The sequence below is a fragment of the Magnolia sinica genome, chromosome 16, assembly GCF_029962835.1.
Source record: "Magnolia sinica isolate HGM2019 chromosome 16, MsV1, whole genome shotgun sequence".
In the NCBI taxonomy this organism is placed as follows: Eukaryota; Viridiplantae; Streptophyta; class Magnoliopsida; order Magnoliales; family Magnoliaceae; genus Magnolia; species Magnolia sinica.
Genome location: NC_080588.1, coordinates 17,431,709 through 17,452,974, shown reverse-complemented (window position 1 = coordinate 17,452,974; position 21,266 = coordinate 17,431,709). Strand labels below are relative to the sequence as shown.

At 39.2% G+C, this 21,266-nt stretch overlaps 1 protein-coding gene across 2 annotated transcripts; it reads left to right on the top strand.

Moving 5' to 3' along the window:
• Positions 1-1,650: 1,650 nt before the first annotated feature.
• Positions 1,651-20,087, top strand: LOC131228683 (exocyst complex component EXO70E2-like). 2 transcript variants are annotated; one of them, XM_058224525.1, is made up of 3 exons: positions 1,651-2,063; positions 17,751-19,811; positions 19,880-20,087. In XM_058224525.1, exons 2-3 carry the CDS (start codon positions 17,869-17,871, stop codon positions 19,887-19,889), a joined length of 1,953 nt encoding a protein of 650 aa, XP_058080508.1. In that variant the 5' UTR covers positions 1,651-2,063; positions 17,751-17,868; the 3' UTR covers positions 19,890-20,087. The 2 variants fall into 2 exon arrangements, with proteins under 2 accessions (XP_058080508.1, XP_058080509.1); XM_058224526.1 differs by lacking the exon at positions 1,651-2,063 and having other exon boundaries at positions 16,945-19,811.
• The last annotated feature ends 1,179 nt before the right edge of the window (positions 20,088-21,266 follow it).

Here is a 21,266-nt window from a genome sequence, read left to right as displayed (position 1 = left end):
TTATTCTTAAAAGATCACGGGTGCTTTACCCTGAATTTCTCTTAAAAGATCACGAGAAGAAATGATATGTATTTTATTTACAATTTATGAGTATTCACAGTAGGTAATACATTCATTGTTTCCTTATGATCTTAACTTCTCATTACATATTCCTTGATTCATGCTTTATAATTCATGTATATACTATGATGTATGTATTTTGGAGATAAATTTTAAAAATTTTAAATATGGGTATGAGATAATCCTACTGAGCTGTTACGCTTTCCTCACTTTGATAATATTTCAGAGCATAAAGTTTAGTTAGGGAGTGAAGATCTAGTCGTCTGCCTAGCCATGGCCTTCTACTCTAGTTGTATTTGATAAAGAGTATAGTGAAATTTCACAAGAGAGTCTACGTCATTGCAATAATGTTGAATATATTAATGCATTTCACGAATGCATGGTTTGGTGTTATGCTATTTTGATGAAATTATGCTGGAGAATGCATTCTTAAATTATAATTCATAACTTGGATTACGGAGTTGGGTCTAGCCAACCCAAGTGTCAAATTTCGAATTGTGATATGGATGTTCTAAATTCATGAGTGGACTAGTGTAAGTGTGGTTTAGATGATCTTTGGGCAAGTTCGTCATGATGAAAAAGTCTGATGGCAATGTGAAAAATTAGATTGCTAGATCATAGGATAATTAGGTATATCTATGGTTGATTTGTTTAATGATCTTGTGTATGAGTAGATGGGCAAGTTGATGAATGAATGACACATACAGTGAAGAAGTTGGAGGATTTGTACACATCGGCTAAGGGTAAGAATTGAGAGGTTAATCCACCATCTTGGTTGGATTGTTCTGAACAATTTAGGTGCATTAAGACGTCTTAGAGGGTTGATTTAAATCGTGGGTTCAATGATGATCACGGATGCAGGTCTATGGTGGAGATCATGAGTCAATTGAAGGTGGATTGAACTCAACTTTATGGGTTCACCATGGGTCGCTATAACCTGACATTAGACATTTTAGAATGGGCTAGTTGGGTGTACAAGTAGTTAATCTATTTAGAGAGATTCTAATATAATTACAAGTCCCTAAATGAGTGGTTTTAACATATGGGTCGAGGGTCATGATCGAGTAGGTTTAGGGTATGTTCAATGGTCAGAGCGATCATGCATGTTAATGATCACAACTTGTATAAATTGATGAATGTATGCATGGATGTGTGGATGAATGGATGGATCTATACATATATGTTTAAATGAATGAAAGTGTACACACATGCACATGTACGCATGCACAGCAAAATCTGAGGATATTACATTTTACCTCCTCATCAAATGAGAAATCGCAGGTTTAGGTATTTGAGCATGTCCGCCCTTCAATTCCTCTTTTGAGAAATTGCTGGTGGGGCTCGGTGTGTATTATGTATGTACGCAGCACGTTCTATGACAATTGAGGAGAAGGCATTTTAGAATTAAAATAATAGGCAAAAGAACTAATTGCAAAGAACTAAATTCCTATCAATTCCTAAATCAGTGCACTTTTCATGTTGATCATGGCCCCTTATTTCGATTCTTAAAAAAAGAAAAAAAAAACGTTCATCTGTAGCGGTAGGATCACTCAATCGAATCGATTGGAATTTTGAGGAATGGTCCATCCACGGTATAAACCAATTGTCCAATGGTCCATAACACCAAATCATGGGCCGTAATTGCGAGAATTAAAACGTTCGAGCCACCTGCCCATATAATTCATCGCTTGGTAAATTCAAACAGAAGCTCGGAAAATTCAAGACCCAAAAGTCAAGAAAGACGTTCTTCTCTTCAGAAGAAGAAACGAAGCTGCAGAGATCCTTCCTGGTAGCTTCAGAAAAGATACTTTCCCAAATCTCTCTCTCTCTCTCTCTCTATACTCTTCTCCGTCTTCTTTCCGGTCCTTAAATCTCTTCCCTTTTTCATATTCTGCCTTCTTGGGTATCTCTTGACTTCTGATTCCGATGCATTTCCTTCGAAATCCTGTGAATTTTGATGTATTTTTGGTCGAATTTTTAGCTCCAATGGATTCGTCTGAACTGTAAGTTGAAATTTTGAATATTTTGTTATATTAGAATCTAATGGAATAGAGCTTTTTTTTCATTGTAACTGTATATCCCCCTCCCCCCTAGAGTGGCATGAAAATTCTCGTTTGCATATTTTGAAATTTGGGTTTTTATTAGAATACATATTTTGAGATTGGGGAAAGGAGATTTTTAATTTTGTCAGGCGAATTCAGCTTGTTTCTTGCGAGAACGTTTCTGACCAGAAGTTTGGTTGTTGTATTTTTACTGCTTTCTGGGATTTGTCCAGTTTTGGGCTTTTTATGGTGCTTGTTAGATTGTTCATTTTCTCTATCTGATCCATTTTCAGAAGAATTTACGATTGAGAAGGTTGAATTTTAGTTGTATTTGCTAAGATGGAAAGCCTATGTGAACTATCTTTCTCGTATGATTGTTTCCGCTTCACCCATTCAGTTGATGCTTTGTATTACCAATTGTTGTCTCTCTGTTTGTGAAATTTGAACATGTCATGTTTCTTGCCTCCTGTTTGGTGTTGGGCTGGATAGTCTCTCTGTTCCGTCCGTGAATATTCAACTCATTTCTTGTGAGGACGTCTCTGCCTAGCTGTTTGGTGGTTGTATTTTTACTGCTTTGGTGATTTTTCCATTCAGAGATTTTCAGCATTTTGGTACAAATTGGTTGTGTTTTGGGTCTTTTCGGGGCTTGTTAGATTTTCCATTTTCCTTTCTCTGATCCATTTTCACAAGGATTTTAGATTTTGGCTGGGAGAATTTTAGTCGGATTTGCCGAAGTAGGAAAGTCCATGTCAGTTGTCTCTATTGTAGGATTGTTTCTGCTTACCCGTTGGGTTATTTCAATTTATTACTATTTATTGTCTCTCAGTTGGTGAATTCCTGACCTCTCATGTTGTTTACCTCATTTTTGGGTTTTGGGCTTGAGTTTATGTTCTCCTTTTTCTTTAATCGATTTGTGGGAATTTGGATGTTGGAATAGGAAACATTTCAGCTGTTCTTTACTATTGTGATCCCACTCGTGGACCAACTTGGTCCCATGTGTGGTTTCTTGTTATTGTTGTGGTAAGTATGTTTTGGAATAGAACATGAGAGGCATGTAGAGCCTTTCTCCCTCCCTTCTCTTCTTTCTTCTCTTTTTCTTCATCAATCACATAGTTTTACACGGTATCAGAGCCAGTTGGCAGGTGATTCAAAACCCTGATGTCTTTTTTAACATCCCTGAAAGTTCATTGAAAAGTTCCACAAGTATCCTAATGTTCCCAAAAATAGCAAAACATCTGATATTTCTCATTCCATATGTTTATGTATCCCAAGGGTATGATACATGCGTCGATACTGATACTAAAAATATGGGATATCACTGATCCAAAATTAAGACATGGTTACGTTCATCTACTAACAATCCATCGATTGGAACCATTCAGAACCAACATAAATTAATACAATATTTTTTCTTTTTTCATAAATAAGAAAAAATCAATGAAAAAAGAAAAATTAAAAAAGAAAATGATATCGATAATCCAAGATCAAGATATGTATATGTTCATCTACTAATAATACATCAATTGGAACCATTCATACCCAACATGAGTTAATAAAATAAAAATTTCCTATTTTTTATAAAGAGAGAAAAATCTTCCGAAAATAGAAAAAAAAAAGGAATGATGTCACTAATCCAAAATCAAGACATGGTTATGTTCATCTACTAATATTACATCAATTGGAACCATTCATACCCAACATCAATTAATAAAATAAAAATTTTCCCATTTTTTCATAAATAGCGAAGAATCATCTGAACATAGAAAAATAATAATAAAAAAGGAAATAATATCATTAATCCAAAATCAAGACATGGTTATGTTCATCTACTAATAATACATCAATTGGAACAATTCATACCCAACATCGATTAATTAAATAATTTTTTCCTAATTTTCATAAATAGGAAAAATTCATTTGAAAATAGAAATAAAAAATAAGAATTGAAATCACTTCTGAAAGTGCGAGATAAAAGGTGTCCTGTATCGGTTACGATACGGGCGTATCGGTCAATACGTATCAATAACGGCCGATGCCGTTACGAAATACGGGGCCGTAACGGCTACCCCTCCGATATTGTATACGTAACGGCCCTGTAACGGCCATTATGGGGCGTAATGGCCGTTATTGCTCAGTAACGGCAGAGGCGTAATGGTCAGAAAATGGTAACTTTTTTTTTTTTTGGCTTTTTAAGGTTCATTTTTGCACTTTTTTTTCAAACTTCTTTCTTCCAAACACTTCTTAAATCAGTCTATTACTATTTTCGACCAATCTTAGCTTCATATTTCAGAGAAAAACAACTTATATGAAGGATTTTCTTAATTCGAAGCTCCATGGGCCATTTTTCAGAAATTCCTCAAAAATACGTATTTATACTTTTTATTGAATGTTTGACTATTTTAATGGTAGAATATGATGTTTTAATCATGGTAGAACATGTTAATGTATATTTTACAGATTCTTGATGTCATTTTCTTTTCTTTTAAAAAAAAATAAAATTCTATTTACGCATTATTTTCGGCCCTTTTTTTGAAAATTTAAAAAATCATTTTTTATTTAATGTTTTGCTGTTTTAATGATAGAATATGATGTTTTAATCATAGTAGAACATGTTAATGTGCATTTTACAGATTCTTGATGTCATTTTCTATTTTTTAAAATTTTTTTTCTATTTAAGCACTATTTTCGGCCCTTTTTAAAAAAATTCAAAAAATCATTTTTAATGAATGTTTTGTTGTTTTAATGATAGAATATGATGTATTAATTATAGTGGAACATGTTAATGTGCATTTTACCGATTCTTGAAGTCATTTTCTATTTACGCACTATTTTCGGCCCTTTTTTTGAAAATTCAAAAAATCATTTTTTTTATTGAATTTTTTGTTGTTTTAATGATAGAATATAATGTGTTAATCATAGTGGAATATGTTAATGTGCATTTTACAGTTTTTCGATGTCATTTTCTATTTTTTAAAATTTTTTTCTATTTACGCACTATTTTCAACCCTTTTTTTGAAAATTCAAAAAATCATTTTTTATTGAATGTTTTGTTATTTTAATGATAGAATATGATGTGTTAATCATAGTAGAACATGTTAATATGCATTTTACAAATTCTTGATGTCATTTTCTATTTTTTTTAAAAAAATTTCTATTTACGCACTATTTTCGGCCCTTTTTTTGAAAATTCGAAAAATCATTTTTCATTCAATGTTTTGTTGTTTTAATCATAGAATATGATGTGTTAATCATAGTGAAACATGTTAATGTGCATTTTATAGATTCTTGATGTCATTTTTTATTTTTAAAAAAAGAAATTTCTATTTACGCACTATTTTCGGCCCTTTTTTTGAAAATTCGAAAAATCATTTTTTATTGAATGTTTTGATTAATGGTAGAATATGATGTGTTAATCATAGTAGAACTTGTTAATGTGTATTTTACAGATTGTTGTTGTCTTTTTATATATATATTTTTAAATTTTTTTCTATTTTCGAATTAGTGACTTTATGTTTTTATTTTCTTATATTGGATAGGTTTTGGAGTTTCTTAGGGTTTAGAACATAAAATCATCTTTATTGATTAGATTTTGAAACTGTATATAAATTTAGAATAGCGAGAGTATTGAGTAAACTAGACTCACAATCTCACATATACATAGGTCATACACTCATATCTAATCTATATCTAATTATCTAGTATTTACCTAAATCTAAAAAAATGTTTGGGTCTGGCCAACAAGTAAGTGAGGATATTGGATGACAACATTGTCAGAGGGTCGGTAGTACTAGGCACTAAATGAAGTGCAACTATTGTGATACACTAGTGACTAGTGGAATTACCCATCTTAAATAACATTTGACATATCAAAATGGTCAAGTTGCGGGATGTACTAGAGTACCGAAAGAGATAATGATTTTAATGCAAGCTAGTTTGGATGAGTCGAAAGATAAACGTGCTGATATACAAAAGAAGAAAGATGAGATTTTAGATGCAGCTCGACAGGAGGTGTTTGGTCCTGAATATATGGGCGTTCGTGATGAAGATATTATTGATTCTGATGAAAATTCAGATCGGGAATTAACTATAGCTAGGAGAGAGAGAGCTTGCGTCTAGCTCGTGAAGAGGAAGAACGTCGCTGCATGACAGGGGGGCAGTGGGACTGGGAGTGCAACTGCTTCTGCAGGTGGGAGGGGGTAGGTTTGGTTGGTTACGATGTGTGATTGGGAGCCGACGATAGACATCTTCACATGATACCCCTATACGTTTGGATGAAGAAGTAAATGAGCCTAGGAGATCCTCTATTGATTCAATCCTGTTTAGGAAAGAATCAACTAAACAAAAGAAGATAAAATAAATGTGGAGTAGAACTTCCATCGAGAAGCTAGGTAGAGCAGTAGCAAAGTTATTTATACATGCCAACATACCTCCTAACGCGGCCAATTCTCCATTTTAGCAGGTGGTAATTGATGCAGCAGTAGAAGCAGGTGAAGGAATAAAAGCTCTCATGACTGAGGAGATTAAGGGGAAATGGACAGATGCAGAGTATGCGGATGTGAAAGCAGATGTGGCTACCTTTAAACCTATATGGCAAGCTAGAGGATGCACGATCATGTGTGATGGTTGGACTGGCCCAACCAGACGCAGCATGATCAACTTCACAGTGTACTGTAACTTAGGAACTATATACCACAAGTCAATTGATGCCTCAGAGGTAATAAAAGATTTTACTTATATTACTGGACTAATGGATAAAGCTGTGAAAGAGATTGGAGAGGAGAATGTATTGCAGATTGTGACAGATAATGAAGCATCATATAAGCTTGCAGGACATAAGTTGATGAATAAGAGAAAACATCTTTTTTGGTCACCATGTGCTGCCCATTGTATTGATCTTATATTGGAAGATATTGAGAAGAAGAAGAATGTTAAGGAAATGGACGAAAGGGCAAAAGAAGTGATGACATTTATTTACAACCATAATCAAGTAGTCACAATAATGAGAAAGCTCACGAAAGGACGAGAGTTATTGAAGCTTATGGCGACTAGATTTGCAACAAACTTTATAGTATTAGAGAATTTATTCCAACATAGGGGAGAGTTGAGTGAAATATTCGTTTCCCGAGAATGACTCAACACAAAACATGGGCAGAAGACATCAGGGACACCGGTTGAAGTTGCAAACACCATACGGGATAACCAATATTAAAAAGATGGTCAAGTTGATCCTAAAGGTGATGGAGCCACTAATGAGAGTACTCCGTTTTGTTGAAACCGACGAAGCACATACCATGAGTTTCTTATACGATGTCATGGATAAGGCAAAGTTTGCAATTTAACGTGATTGTAGAGCTGAGAGTCTTATTGGAGGATGATCGATAGGAGATAGACAAGACAACTCTATCACGATCTTCGTGCAGTAAGTTACTACCTAAATCATAAGTATAGATATGCCCAATCATTTATTGCGGATAATGAAGTTCATGTCGAGCTAAAGAATGTGATAAAGAGATTAGAGCCCGACTTAGATATGCAAATAAAGGTGTTAAATGAATTACATACATTTGGAAACCGCCTGGGTAGCTTTGGAGATGCTCTTGCACAGCATGCGGTATCTAGGTTGCAACCGGCCAAATGGTGGATTAATTTCGAAGAGAGTACGAAGGGTCTCCAAAAAGTTACAGTAAAAGTTTTGAGCCAGACAACATCTTCCTCTAGCTGCGAAAGGAATTGGAGTTGTTTTGCGCTTATTCATTCAAAGAATAGGAATAGATTGCAGACTAGAACATTAGATAGACTTGTCTTCATACACTACAATATAAAACTAAGAATACGACAACATCATAGGAATACTACAGCCGCCGATAACGCAGACTACTGTCCAATAAACATAAACAATATTTATGATGAGGATAACCCACTTTTACCTTTGTTAGAGACAAGGGAAAAACAAATTGAAGAGGATAGTGAAGAATTGAAAATTGATGACCTAGAAATACGCAGAGCGCAACAAGAGAGTCGTGCAGATGTATTGGACCCAGTAAGAGGGGCAACGTTTATGCCAAGTACGGGTACAACTCAAGATCAACAAAAGAGTACGAGCAGTGGTAGCGTGACCGTGTCGGATGATGGTGATGATGACCCCCTTCCCCTGGTGCTGCTACTTCTGGTGTTGGTCAGCACCCTATACAGTCGTCTATAGATCGCGATATCGATGAACATCGAAGAGATAGTACACGAGGTCGAACTTATAAGTGTACCGAGTCAGGAGCCAAGAGGAGGGTACGTCTAGTGGTGCACCGGGTCTGGGAGGTCTGGAATATCAACAGGCTCATGATCCTAGTTATTATGATGGATATTCTTATAGTCAATTGGATTATGATTATGATGGTTATACTGAGCCTGTCCCATCACATTCATGTTGTAGTAGTCCTCCTGATTAATATTCATATGATTATAGATATCTAAATCCAAATCCAAGTTACTCATCACAGCAGACGTACTCTCAAATTTAAGATTCTCAACAGCCTGAGTACGGGCACCAGTATGGCTATTCGACGGGCATTAGTGGATATCCTTACTCGGGGTCGAAGTCGTTGCCTAGTTAAGATCAGTCATCTTCTGATTTCGTTGATATAGTATTTCCTTCTAGCACTGGATATTATAGATATGCAACACGTCCACCTATTGGACAGCCTCAAGCTCAGCCTGATGATGAAAATGACGATGATGTGGAGGTCGAGCAACCACAAAAAAGCAGATTTTCATTTTGGTGGTGACTTGTGATTGTAAGTATATATTTGTATTAAGGTAAGTATTTGGAATAGACATCTCACAACAATATTATTGCAACACACTTGACAGTTGACACTGCCAAACTTGTATTTAAAATAGCTCCCCTGACAACCAATCAAGTAATCCTTAATCAAGTTGCAGGGGAGTATATCAGACACTACTAATTTTATTTTATTTTTTTAATATTCTTGACTTGAGGACGACAAGTCATAGGACAGGAATCACAGTCACACCCACAAGTATGTTAAATAAATTATGAAAAATAATTATAAACACCTACACATGTAAGATATTTTCATATTACATTCATTCTAATATATCTATCATTGATAGTAGATAGTTAGATAATTAAATATATGAATTTTGCAGTCAAATTGATGAGGACATCATGCACACGCACGCCCGCACACCACCACCCCTACGCACGTATGTACGCAGAAGGAGGACCCCACCATCGATCTGGCTCGATGACGACGTCCAGGGAGGGCCTCCTAGTTAGAAGATAAGTTTTTGTTAAAAAAAGTGGGCCCGATAGTCAAGAAAAGCCCATCATGGGATCTCATGATCGTGACCCACTCGTCGGATTGATTTCATATTTTAGGTTTTGCTTATTGTTATTATTTAGAACATTGTGAACACTTTAGATTTCTCTATTTGATTTTTATTTTAGTTTACTTCATCGCCAAGTAATAGTTGCGCACATGGTGCGAGTTTTTGGGTATAGGATTTTCCCTATAAATAGGCACCCCTTGTAGTTCTTTTGATTAATTGAAGTTAATAAAAAAAATTTGCTTTATTTTTCTGCTCTCTTCGTGAGTTGTGGAAGAATTCAAAAGTGGGTGCGAAGCCCTCCCTTTTCGAAGGGCTAACTACTGTGGTGTGAAGCCACATCGATCCCGATTCACCCACATCCTTCATCATCTTTTTTTTCCATCTTCCCCCACCATCCCTACTTCAAATTTGTCCTTTTCCTGCATCAAATTTCTTCATTACAATAAGTTTCTAGATTTCAACCTGTAGGCGAGTTGAAACTTCGGTGGAGCACCACACACAAACTGTACATCGGATCGAGCTGAGGTTTGGGGATTTTGGAGACTATCCCTGGCCGACCAGGGCCAAGGTGGCCTTTTTCTGAATAGTGGGCCCCACACATGTGCGGCCGGGATTACACGCATGTCCGTCTGGGCCATTGTTGTTGTCCACACGTAGGATCATCTTTTAGCTCAGGTTTTTATCCTTTTTTATCCTCTCATAGCTGTTTTTCATGAATACCAACTCTAGATTACGTTTTCCCTAAGTTATTTGCCAATTTTCTTACCCCAGGGGTTCCCCGAATTGGAATTTCTGAATCCGTTGGATTAGGGACTGATTACTTTGCATGCGTGGGTGATTATTTCTTATCTTCTAGTATCATTTAGTTCATAATTTTTATTGATCCAGCCCTATCATGTGTAGGCCTGGACCCGCATAGATTCCCCTTAATTGAATGTTTGGACTTTCATGTGGGCTATAAAATTTGTGTAATTGTTTCTGAAGTAACGTGATCTTAAGCCTGAAATCTCGCATATCATATTTAATTTTCATGTCCTGCATCAAATTTGGTATCAGAGCTTAGGGTTCTTGTTGGGGAATTCACCACATATTTAGGGTTTAGTTTGTTTGAGTCTTTCATGCATTCAGTCCATCATATATAGCTGAATTTTAGTAACAGTGTGTAGTCTCCTTCATATAGAGTCTCGTAGGGTCATTTAGTTTTTAGACACATATATTTGTCATAGTAGGTCCTTAGGATTGAGTTAGCCTGTGTATGCCCACACGTACGGGTCGCGGTTTTGGTTTGCACCCTACTCTAAACATGGAGCAACTACAAGAATCAATGGCTCAGTTAGCCCAATAGGTTGAGTCTATGTCTAAGTGCTTGGAACAACGCATAGATCAACGCTTTAACCAATTTGATGATCGCGTTACTCAAATAAAGGCCTCCCTCAAGGCAAACCCCACCATTGGGAAGATGCCCATTCTCAGGCAGGTGGTCAGGAGATTAGACTAAGGAATGGAGGTGGCCAAGGAGTTGGTCATGGGCGCGCACCTGTGCACCCACCCCGTGAGGGACATCATAACCAATATGACCCAGATGCGCAACTCCTCAAGGGAGATAGAGTAGTTGCCCCTACTTTTGATGGCCACTTAGACTCTAAAGCTTTTTTAGATTGGTTGGCGGATATAGACCACTATTTTGAGTGGTATGATATGTCGAATGCTCGACGAGTTCGATTCACCAAGATGAAACTTGTGAGTCAAGTAAAGAGGTTTTGGGCGACAGTTGAGCGACAAAAAGAAAGAGCGAGGGAACTCCTAATAGTCCATTGGGGAGAAATGAAAGAAACGCTGAAAGAGAAGTATCTCCCTTTCTCTTATCGCCTACGATTAATTGAGGAGTGGCAGTCTCTTCGACAGGGTTCCATGAGTGTTGCTGACTATATTGAGAAATTCGAAGAGTACTTGACCCGCTGTGAGGTTGATGAGGACCCCATATTCACCCTTTTTCGTTTTAAAACGGGCCTCCGTCCTGGCATTAGGAGAGAATTGCTTGCCAAAGACATAGACACTATCGAACAGTTGTACCAAATAGTGTTAGATGTCAAGCAATACCTTAAAGTATCTGTGGGAAGGCGGTTTGACTTTCGCGAATCCGGTGCTAAGGCCAACCCCTCTAGGGCTAGACCTAACACGGGATTCCAAAACAAACCTTCCCCTAATGTTCAGCCCAAACCTAAGGATGATAAGGGTAAAGAGATTGTCGGGTCTAGTTCACGTGGAAGTGGAGCCACTAGGTGTTTTAGGTGTCAGGGGTTTAGTCACTTTGCTCATCAGTGCGGCACGAGAGAGGGCACCAAAGTACTCCTTATTGATGGGCAAGTAGAAGTAGTGCCCCTAGAGAGTGATAGTGAGATGGAGGAATATGAGCGAGTCGGAACCCCTAGTGATGAGGAAGAGGGAGCACAAGAGTCTGTGACCCTCGCAATTGTGCGTTGCGCCCTGGTTCAAGCCAAGAACACTAATGACTGGCGCCGCACACGATCTTCTACACTTATGCAAAATGTGGGGAAAAGAGCTGTAAAATGATTGTGGATAGTGGTAGTTGTGCTAGCACTATGAGTCGTTTGGGCTTGAAGCTGGAAGCCCATCCTCAACCCTATAGAGTCTCCTGGGTTGATGAAACATCCATTCCAGTCTCGCACCGCTGTCTTGTCCCTATTCAGTTCGGATCTTATAAAGACACAATTTGGTATGATGTTGTTCCTATGGATGTGAGCCATGCCATTCTGGGTAGGCCGTGGCCTCTATGACAGGGATGTTACCATATTTAGTCGTTCAAATGTGTGTACATTCTGGTTTGAGGGCAAGAATGTCAAGCTAAATCCTATGCCACCCAAGAATACAACTGGAAAAGAATTCACCACACAGAGTGGCGTGAGCGGCTTAAAAGAAGTGAAGGAGTCGAAGTCCAAGTCCAAACCGCTTCATATTTTGAATGCCAAAGACTTTGAGCGAGAGACGGAGGCAAACTCGATGATATACACCCTTCTAGCTAGGGAGAGTGTACCAGAGACTAGCGTAGAGTTACCCACTGAGGCCATTCAAGTAGTACATGAGTTTCGTGATGTTTTTCTTGATGATTTACCGAATAAGCTTTCCCCTATGAGGGATATACAGCATGCCATTGATTTAATCTCTGGGCAACTCTACCAAACCTCCCGCATTACAGAATAAACCCAAAAGAGCACGCTGAGTTGAAGAGGTAGATTGATGAACTCCTAGAGAAGGGTTTCATTCGAGAGAGCATGAATCCGTGTGCCGTGCCCGCCATTCTTACACCTAAGAAGGATGACACATGGAGGATGTGTGTTGAAAGTAGGGTCATCAACAAAATCACAATCAAGTATCGGTTTCCCATACCGCGTCTTGATGACATGCTTGATATGATGACCAATGATACTATCTTCTCAAAAATCGACCTCAAAAGTGGGTATCACCAAATCCGTATACGCCCTGGTGATGAGTGGAAGACGGCCTTCAAGACGAAGGATGGGCTATATGAGTGGCTAGTTATGCCTTTTGGGTTAACTAATGCCCTAAGCACTTTCATGCGTGTGATGACACAAGTGTTGAGACCCTTCATGGGGAAGTTCCTGGTTGTATACTTTGATGATATCTTGATTTATAACATGACTAAGGAGCAACACCTCAACCATTTGAGGCAGGTTTGTGGGATCCTTAGGGTCGAGAAGTTGTACGCCAACCTAAAGAAGTGCGCGTTCTTGTCTAGTAGTGTGATCTTCTTAGGTTTTATTATGTCAGCTGAGGGCATATCGGCAGATCCCAAGAAGGTTAAGGCCATCGTTAATTGGCCTAAACCTCGTAATATTCATGAGGTGCGCAACTTTCATGGCTTAGCCACTTTTTATAGGCGGCTCATTCGAGGCTCTAGTTCCATTGTGGCTCCCATCATGGACTGCATAAAAAAGGGAGAGTTTCAATGGACAAAGGCCGCCTCGTAAGCCTTCAAGGAAATAAAGGTCAAGATGACCGAAGCTCCAGTCACGCGACTTCCAGATTTTTTAAAAGCTTTTGAAGTCGCATGTGACATGCCAGGAGTCGGCATAGGAGTACTTAGCCAGGAAGGGCACCCTGTCACCTTTTTTTAGTGAGAAACTGAATGAGGCGAAGCAAAGATATTCCACCTATGACAAGGAATTCTACGCGGTAGTGCAATCACTACGCCATTGGTGACATTACCTGTTACTGCAAGAATTTGTCTTATTCCCAGATCACGAGGCCTTAAGATACTTGAACTCTCAGAAGAAATTAAGCCCCAAGCACGCTAAGTGGATTCAATTTCTTCAAGAGTATACTTTTGTGCTTAAGCACAAGGCCGGTGTAGAGAATAAGCCTTCCAATGCGTTAAGTCGTCGAGTCGCATTACTCAACTCCATGAGCGTTGAAGTTACGGCCTTGAGCGCATCAAAGAAGACTATTTTGAGTATCCAGATTTTGGGGTTGTGTATACGTCTTTATTAGAGAGTCCGTTAAGAGATAACAGTGAGTATTTGATTTTGGACAGATATTTGTTTAGGAGTGACCACCTGTGCATACCACGCACCTCCCTTCGTGATTTTCTTATCTAGGAGTTACATTCAAGGGGGTCGCAGGTCATTTCGGTCGTGACAAGACCATTGCCCTAATGGAGGATAGATTTCATTGGCCAAGCCTCAAGCAAGACGTGGCCAAAACTATAGGGCAATGTCGTACTTGTCAACTGGTAAAGTAGAGGAAACAGAATAAAGGATTATATACACCTTTGCCAGTCCCATTTATCCCTTGGCAGGACATCGGTATGGACTTCATGCTTGGACTTCCCAAGACTATTCGAAAGAATGACTCCATATTTGTTGTCGTGGACCGTTCCTCTAAAATTGCCCAATTCATTCCTTATTCTAAGACCTGCGATGCCTCTCATGTTGCCAAGCTATTCTTTAGTGAGGTCGTCAAACTGCATGGGTTACCAAAAACCATAGTGTCTGACCGTGATGTGAGATTCATGAGTTACTTTTGGAAGACACTATGACACATGATGAATACTAGGCTCCAATTTTCTTCTGCCTATCACCCTCAGACCGATGGCCAGACTGAGGTAGTTAATAGGAGCTTAGGGAGTTTACTTCGATGTTTAGTGGGGGAGCATTCCAGGACATGGGACGCCGTACTACCCATAGCTGAGTTTGCATAGAATAGTTCTGTCAATAGGTCTACAGGTCTAAGTCCTTTTGAAGTCGTTACTGGTTATAAGCCTAAGAAGCCTATTGATCTTATCCCTATGTCATTGTCCCATAGGCCATCAGAGTCTACAGAGTCTTTTGCGCATCACATACATTCATTGCATCAAGAAATCAGGCGAAAGATCACTACTAGTAATGAACATTACAAATTTTCTACATACCAAAATAGACGTTTCAAAGAGTTCAATATTGGGGACTCTGTGATGGTCCGCATCAGGCTCGAGTGGTACCCTCTAGGGGTCGTTTGTAAGTTACACGCGCATAGCACTGGGCCCTTCAAAATTATAAAGCGAAACGGTCTCAATGCGTATGAGGTAGATCTTCCACCTTCTATGAGAATTAGTTTTACATTCAATGTGGAGGATCTAGTTGCTTTTTAGGGACCCACTGATACTTTGTCCGGCCCTTCGCCCACCCATGCTGATGCTCCAGCCTTACCCTTTGATCCATGGCCTCTTCCCGACCTTTCATCCCAGCCTCTGCCTCCCATACCTAGCCTTCACACACCCAGAGAGGAAATAGAAGATATCCTGAACCATGAGATAATTTTCACTTCGGATGGCGGGTTTTAGAAATACCTAGTTAAATGGAAGTCATGCCCAGCTTCAGACAGCGTGTGGCTCACTGAAGAGGAGCTTCAGAGACTTGATCCTGACATCCTATAGCGGTTCAAGAGTTTTATTTCGCCAGTAGCGAAATCTTCGCAGTCGGGGAGAGTTGATGAGGACATCGTGCACACGCACGCCCGCACACTACCACCCCTACGCACGTACGTATGTAGAAGGAGGACCCCACCATCGATCTGACTCGATAATGACGTCCAGGGAGGGCCTCCTAGTTAGAAGACAAGTTTTTGTTAAAAAAAGTGGGCCCGATAGTCAAGAAAAGCCCATTATGGGATCTCGTGATCGTGGCCCACTCATCGGATTGATTTCATATTTTAGGTTTTGCTTATTGTTATTATTTAGAACATTGTGAACACTTTAGATTTCTTTGTTTGGTTTTTATTTTAGTTTACTTCATCACCAAGTAATAGGTTGCGCACATGGTGCGAGTTTTGGGGTATAGGATTTTTCCTATAAATAAGCACCCCTTGTAGTTCTTTTGATTCATTGAAGTTAATAAAAAAATTACTTTATTTTCCTGCTCTCTTTGTGAGTTGTGGAAGAATTCAAAAGTGGGTGCGAAGCCCTCCCTTTTCGAAGGGCTAACTACCGTGATGCGAAGCCACATCGATCCCGATTCACCCCCATCCTCCATCATCTTTTTTTTTCATCTTCCTCCACCATTCGTACTTCGAATTCGTCCTTTTGTTACATCAGATATCTTCATTATAGCAGGTTTCCAGATTTCGGCCCGCAGGCGAGTTGAAACTTCGTCGGAGCACCACGCACAAACCGTACATCGGATCGAGCTGAAATTTGGAGGTTTTGGAGACCATCCCTGACCGACCAAGGCTAAGTTGGCCTTTTTCTGAATAGTGAGCCCCACACACGTGCGGCCGAGATCACACGCACGTCCGTTTATGCCATTGTTGCTGTACACACGCGGGATCATCTTTTGGCTCAGGTTTTTATCCTCTTTTATCCTCTTATAGCTATTTTTCATGAATCTTAACCCTAGATTACGTTTTTCCTAAGTTATTTGCCAATTTTTTTTCCCATGGGTTCCTCGAATTGGAATTTTTGAATCCCTTGGATTAGAGACTGATTACTTTGCATGCGTAGATGATTATTTCTTATCTTTTAGTATCGTTTGGTTCATAATTTTTATTGATCCAGCCCTATCATGTGTAGGCCTAGACCCGCATAGATTCCCCTTAATTGAATGTTTGGACTTTCATGTGGGATATGGAATTTGTGTAATTGTTTCTGAACTAACGTGATCTTAAGCCTGAAATCTCGCATATCATATTTAATTTTTATGTCCTGCATCGCAAATCCAAGTTGTCTGGTTCATAAATTTATTAGACAGTTCGATACAACTTCTCACCAAAGAGTGGACCGTTACACTACCATAAACATGTTCCAGTTTATAAATGAATGTATATTTGGAATGGTTAGAATATTCTGGATTTAATCCATATTTTTTCATATTTTTTTGACAAAAAAATAAAATTTGCACCGTTACGGGCATTTATGCCCCCATATCCGTATCAGTATCGGAGGGCACTGTTACGCCAACCGATACGGGATACCTTGGCAAGATCTATGTAGTGGAGAGTGTTGTAAGCATATTATCTCCATTAGACATCTCACACATGGCTGCACGAATGAGGGCTCTCACAATTTTCCAACATGTTGAAAAGAAGCTTATGGAAAAACCATCCGGACTGGGCACTATCCAAATGAATGGAATTGACAACATCATTAACTTCCTCCATTGAATGCTGGTTCATGAGCATCTATTATCCTCATCTGAAACCAGTTTCTGAATCACCTCTCCTGACACTTCCATCCAATCATTTCATCTTTTCTCATCCATTCATGCTAATATCCGAGTTTCAGAAAGGAGGATTTACTATTCATTTCTAAGGAAGATTACATTTTTCATTTTCCTGAATTGGGTCTCTCTCTGGAAGATGTGGAGAGAATCAGCTGAGTTTGAATCCTTAGATTTTTATTTTTATTTTTATTTTATTAAAAAGCATCATCATCATCATAAAACCCATGTCCCAAGTGTTTTGATAACCAATAAAAAGCAGAGAAAAGAAAGAAAAGAAAATGAAGAAGACTTTTGAGTTTCTGATATTCTATTCTCTGATCATATCTGATGAAGCAACCAATGCCTTCTTATAGAATAGAAGCATGCTCCATTTTAGCAGCTATTGAATTGCCGCCTTCTCTCAAATTGATCTGCTTCAATATTTGAGGAGGAGATCATTTTCTCTTTGGAGCAAATCCCCAAGCCAAATTGTTCTATCCCTTGATTCATATTTGGGTGAGAAGAGTTTCAGATGAATTTCAAGGCTGTCTTTTTTTTCTTTTCTTTTTTTTTGCCTTTGGTTTGTCAGGTGAAAAAGTTAGGTTTCACAGCATATATATTCGGCTTGTTGGGGAATCCTTTCAACTGATAGAAGAGGCGTGACGTTGAACTCTGTGTTCTGTGTCACTTTAGTCATCTTGTTCATTATGGATGACTATAAATCCGTGGGTGTCATACAAGGTGATGAACAAGTGATTGCTATTGCACAGAACATTTTGAAAGCCCTAGAAGCAAGTAACAACTTCACCAATGATATGAAAAGAGTCCTCCTGGATTTCAACGTCTGCTTATCAAGGAAGTCTGAAATCTTAGAAAAGCAAGGAAGTGTAAGTGAGATAGAAGAACGCTTCAACTCTGTGCTGGAGAAGGTCATGAATTGGGATTCCGATCGGTCAATTATATGGAACCCTGATCTGGGGGGAACTTCCAAGCATCTTCAGGCCATTGATGAAATTCGAAGTCTGATAGAAAGCTTAGAGAGCTTGTCTCTGAGCGAAGATCAAGAAAAGGATGAGCTTCTACAAATTGCCCGCAGCATTCTTCAAATGGCAATGTCATGGATTGAGGAAGAATTTATCAAAATTCTTGTTGAGAACAGGCAACCTTTGGAGCCCGAACGCATATCTCTTTGTTTGAGCGAAGATCGCTTGTCATTTGCGATTTCAACAAGTTCGGTGGATGATGATTCAGATGAGGACACCCAAGCAAGGCTTAAGAGACATAATAGCAAAAGCTCAGAGGATTTCATTGTTGATTTGATCCATCCGGATGTTATTGCAGACCTTAAATGCATCGCAGAAGTGATGTTCATGTCGAACTATGACCGAGAATGTTGCCAAGCTTACATTAGCATCCGAAAAGATGCCTTGGAGGATAGCTTGTTTATGCTTGAAATTGAAAGACTGAATATGGGGGAAGTTCTGCAAATGGAGTGGAGTTTCTTAAATTCCAAGATAAAAAAATGGATCCGCGGGATGAAGATTTTTGTTCATATCTATCTTGCCAATGAGAAAAGGCTCAGTAATGAAATCTTTGGAGTGTTTGGATTGGCCAGACAGTCTTGTTTCATTGAGGCTTCAAAGGGCTTGATCTTGCAACTGCTAAGTTATGGTAAATCTATTGCAATCAGGCCCCACTCACCTGAAAATCTGTTTCTGATACTTGACATGTATGATGGGTTGACTGATCTTCTCCCGGATATAGATGTTTTGTTCTCCGAAGAGGCTGGTTCTTCTGTGAGAACTGAGTTTCGTGTAGTTCTGATGAGATTGGGGGACCATGTGAGGGGGACTTGTGTAGAATTCAAGAATGCTGTTAGAATGAATGTGTCGAAAACGCCATTGGCCGGAGGTGGGATTCATCCCCTGACAAGGTATGTGATAAATTATGTAAAGACCCTTACAGATTATAATGATACCCTGAAGTTTCTTCTTGAAAAGAATGGTGAGGATCATATATCATCATTATCCGGTTTGAATACAGCTCTTCATGAAGATGATTGGCGGTCTACAGCTCGATATATTCAATCAGTAATTTCCATCCTCGAATCCAACCTCGAATGTAAATCTAACCTGTATAATGATGGTTCTCTGCAGCACTTCTTCCTGATGAACAACGTCTTCTACATAGTACAGAAAGCTGACTCGGACCTTGGAGCTTTTCTTGAAGATGACTGGATCAGAAACCAAAGAAGGAAAATTCAACAGCTCCAACTGAACTATGAAAGAGCTTCTTGGAGCTTGATCCTCTCTTTCTTGAAAATTGGGGGCGTTCCCTTTACAAAATCGGGTTCAGTCTCGAGCGCAATCCTCAAGGAGAAGTTCCAGCGCTTTAATCTTGCCCTCGAAGAGATCTACAAGACACAGACGGCATGGTTGGTTCCCAATCTCCAGTTCCGAGATGATCTAAGGATTTCCATCTCATTGAAAGTCCTTCAGGCATATCGGGAGTTCATGGGATGGTCTTCCTGTTTTCTAGGGGGTGAGAGGCGCAGCCACCGCTACATCAAGTACAGTCCAGAGGATTTGCAGGAATTTATCTTGGATCTGTTCGAGGGGTCACCGAGATCATTGCACAAATCTCACAGAAGGTGAAATTCCAATGCCCTTGGATTTCTTGAGCTATACATGTTCAATAGCCTATACATTCCAAGTTCAGGATACTGTAGGTCATTCATGCTGACCAAGTAGGCCATGAGCTAGCTAGTTGGCTGTCGTCGTCGTCGTCGTTGTTGTTGGTCAGGTATGTTCTTCCCAACAAGTTTTAATGATCACATTCATTATAGTACATGTATGTTAATCTCAACTTGCCCGTTGTTTCGTAATATTTTATTTTGTATAATACAACTTGTCACCGGGATACGTGAAAAAAAAAAATTGATACTCTGGCAGAGTATGATGGTTGATATGCAGGAACTAAGAAAGAAATCTTGTATGTGACGTGCAATTAATTCAATTTAAGCTGCCCCAAACGTGGCCCCCACGTTAGATGGACATAAACGATTAATGCACTAGCTTGGGTACTTAACCAGCCGATTATTGGCAAGTTAAAACTACCAGTCCTAATTAAGCACGTGTATCGATGAAGACGAGATGAGATTGGCGCGGATTAGATACTGACAAGGTCAGTAGCCAAATTCCTACTGAAGTGACGTCACCAAGCTCTGTGGACCCCACCATGATGCGAAGTTGTATCCATACCGTCCAACCATTTGTAGAGATCGTTTTATGGCATGAGAAAAGAATGAGATAGATCTAAAGACCCACCACAGAAATCCGTAGGATCAGTTATACCCACCGTTGAAACATTTATAGGGCCCACCATGATGTATTTTTTAGATCCAACCTATTCATAAGTTAACATAGAGATAGATGAAGTGAAAACAAAAATATAAGCTTGATTGGAAACTTCTGTGGCCCCTAAGAAGTTTTGAACGGTGGATGTCACTGTCCCCACTGTTTTCTATGGTGGGGTCCACTTGAACTTTAGATCTATCTCATTATTTTTCTCATGCCATAAAATGATCTCTCCAAATGGATGGACGGTATGGATACAACACATGCATCATGGTGGGGTCCACCTAGCTTGGTGACGTCACTTAAGTAGGATTCGGCTACTGACCTTGTCAGTATCTAATCCGCGCCCGAGAGAGGGCATTCGACGAATCTATTTTGGGAACGGATTGGCTGGAGCGCGGATTAGGCACTATTCTCGCCTGTTCGGAGGGCGGACTAGGCACCAATCACACCGTCCATTCTATTTTTTATATTATTTTAAAACATTATCCCAAAAATAGAGAAGATCTAAGTCTCAAAGGGGCCACATGGTGGTGATTAAATTTTTACCATTGAAAAATTCTTAGGGACTACAGAAGTTTTAGATCAAGATGATATTTATTTTTTCACTTCATCCATGTGTATATGACCATATCAAGGGGTTGGATGGAAAATAAACAACACAGTGAGCCTTAAGAAGGTTTCTACAGTGGGGGTCCTAGGCACAACTACTTCCTATGGAGTGGTCCACTTGAGACTTGGATTTGCCT

Coding starts and splice junctions, on each gene's coding strand:
- LOC131228683 (XM_058224525.1), top strand. CDS start 17,869: ATGGATGACTATAAATCCGTGGGTGTCATACAAGGTGATGAACAAGTG.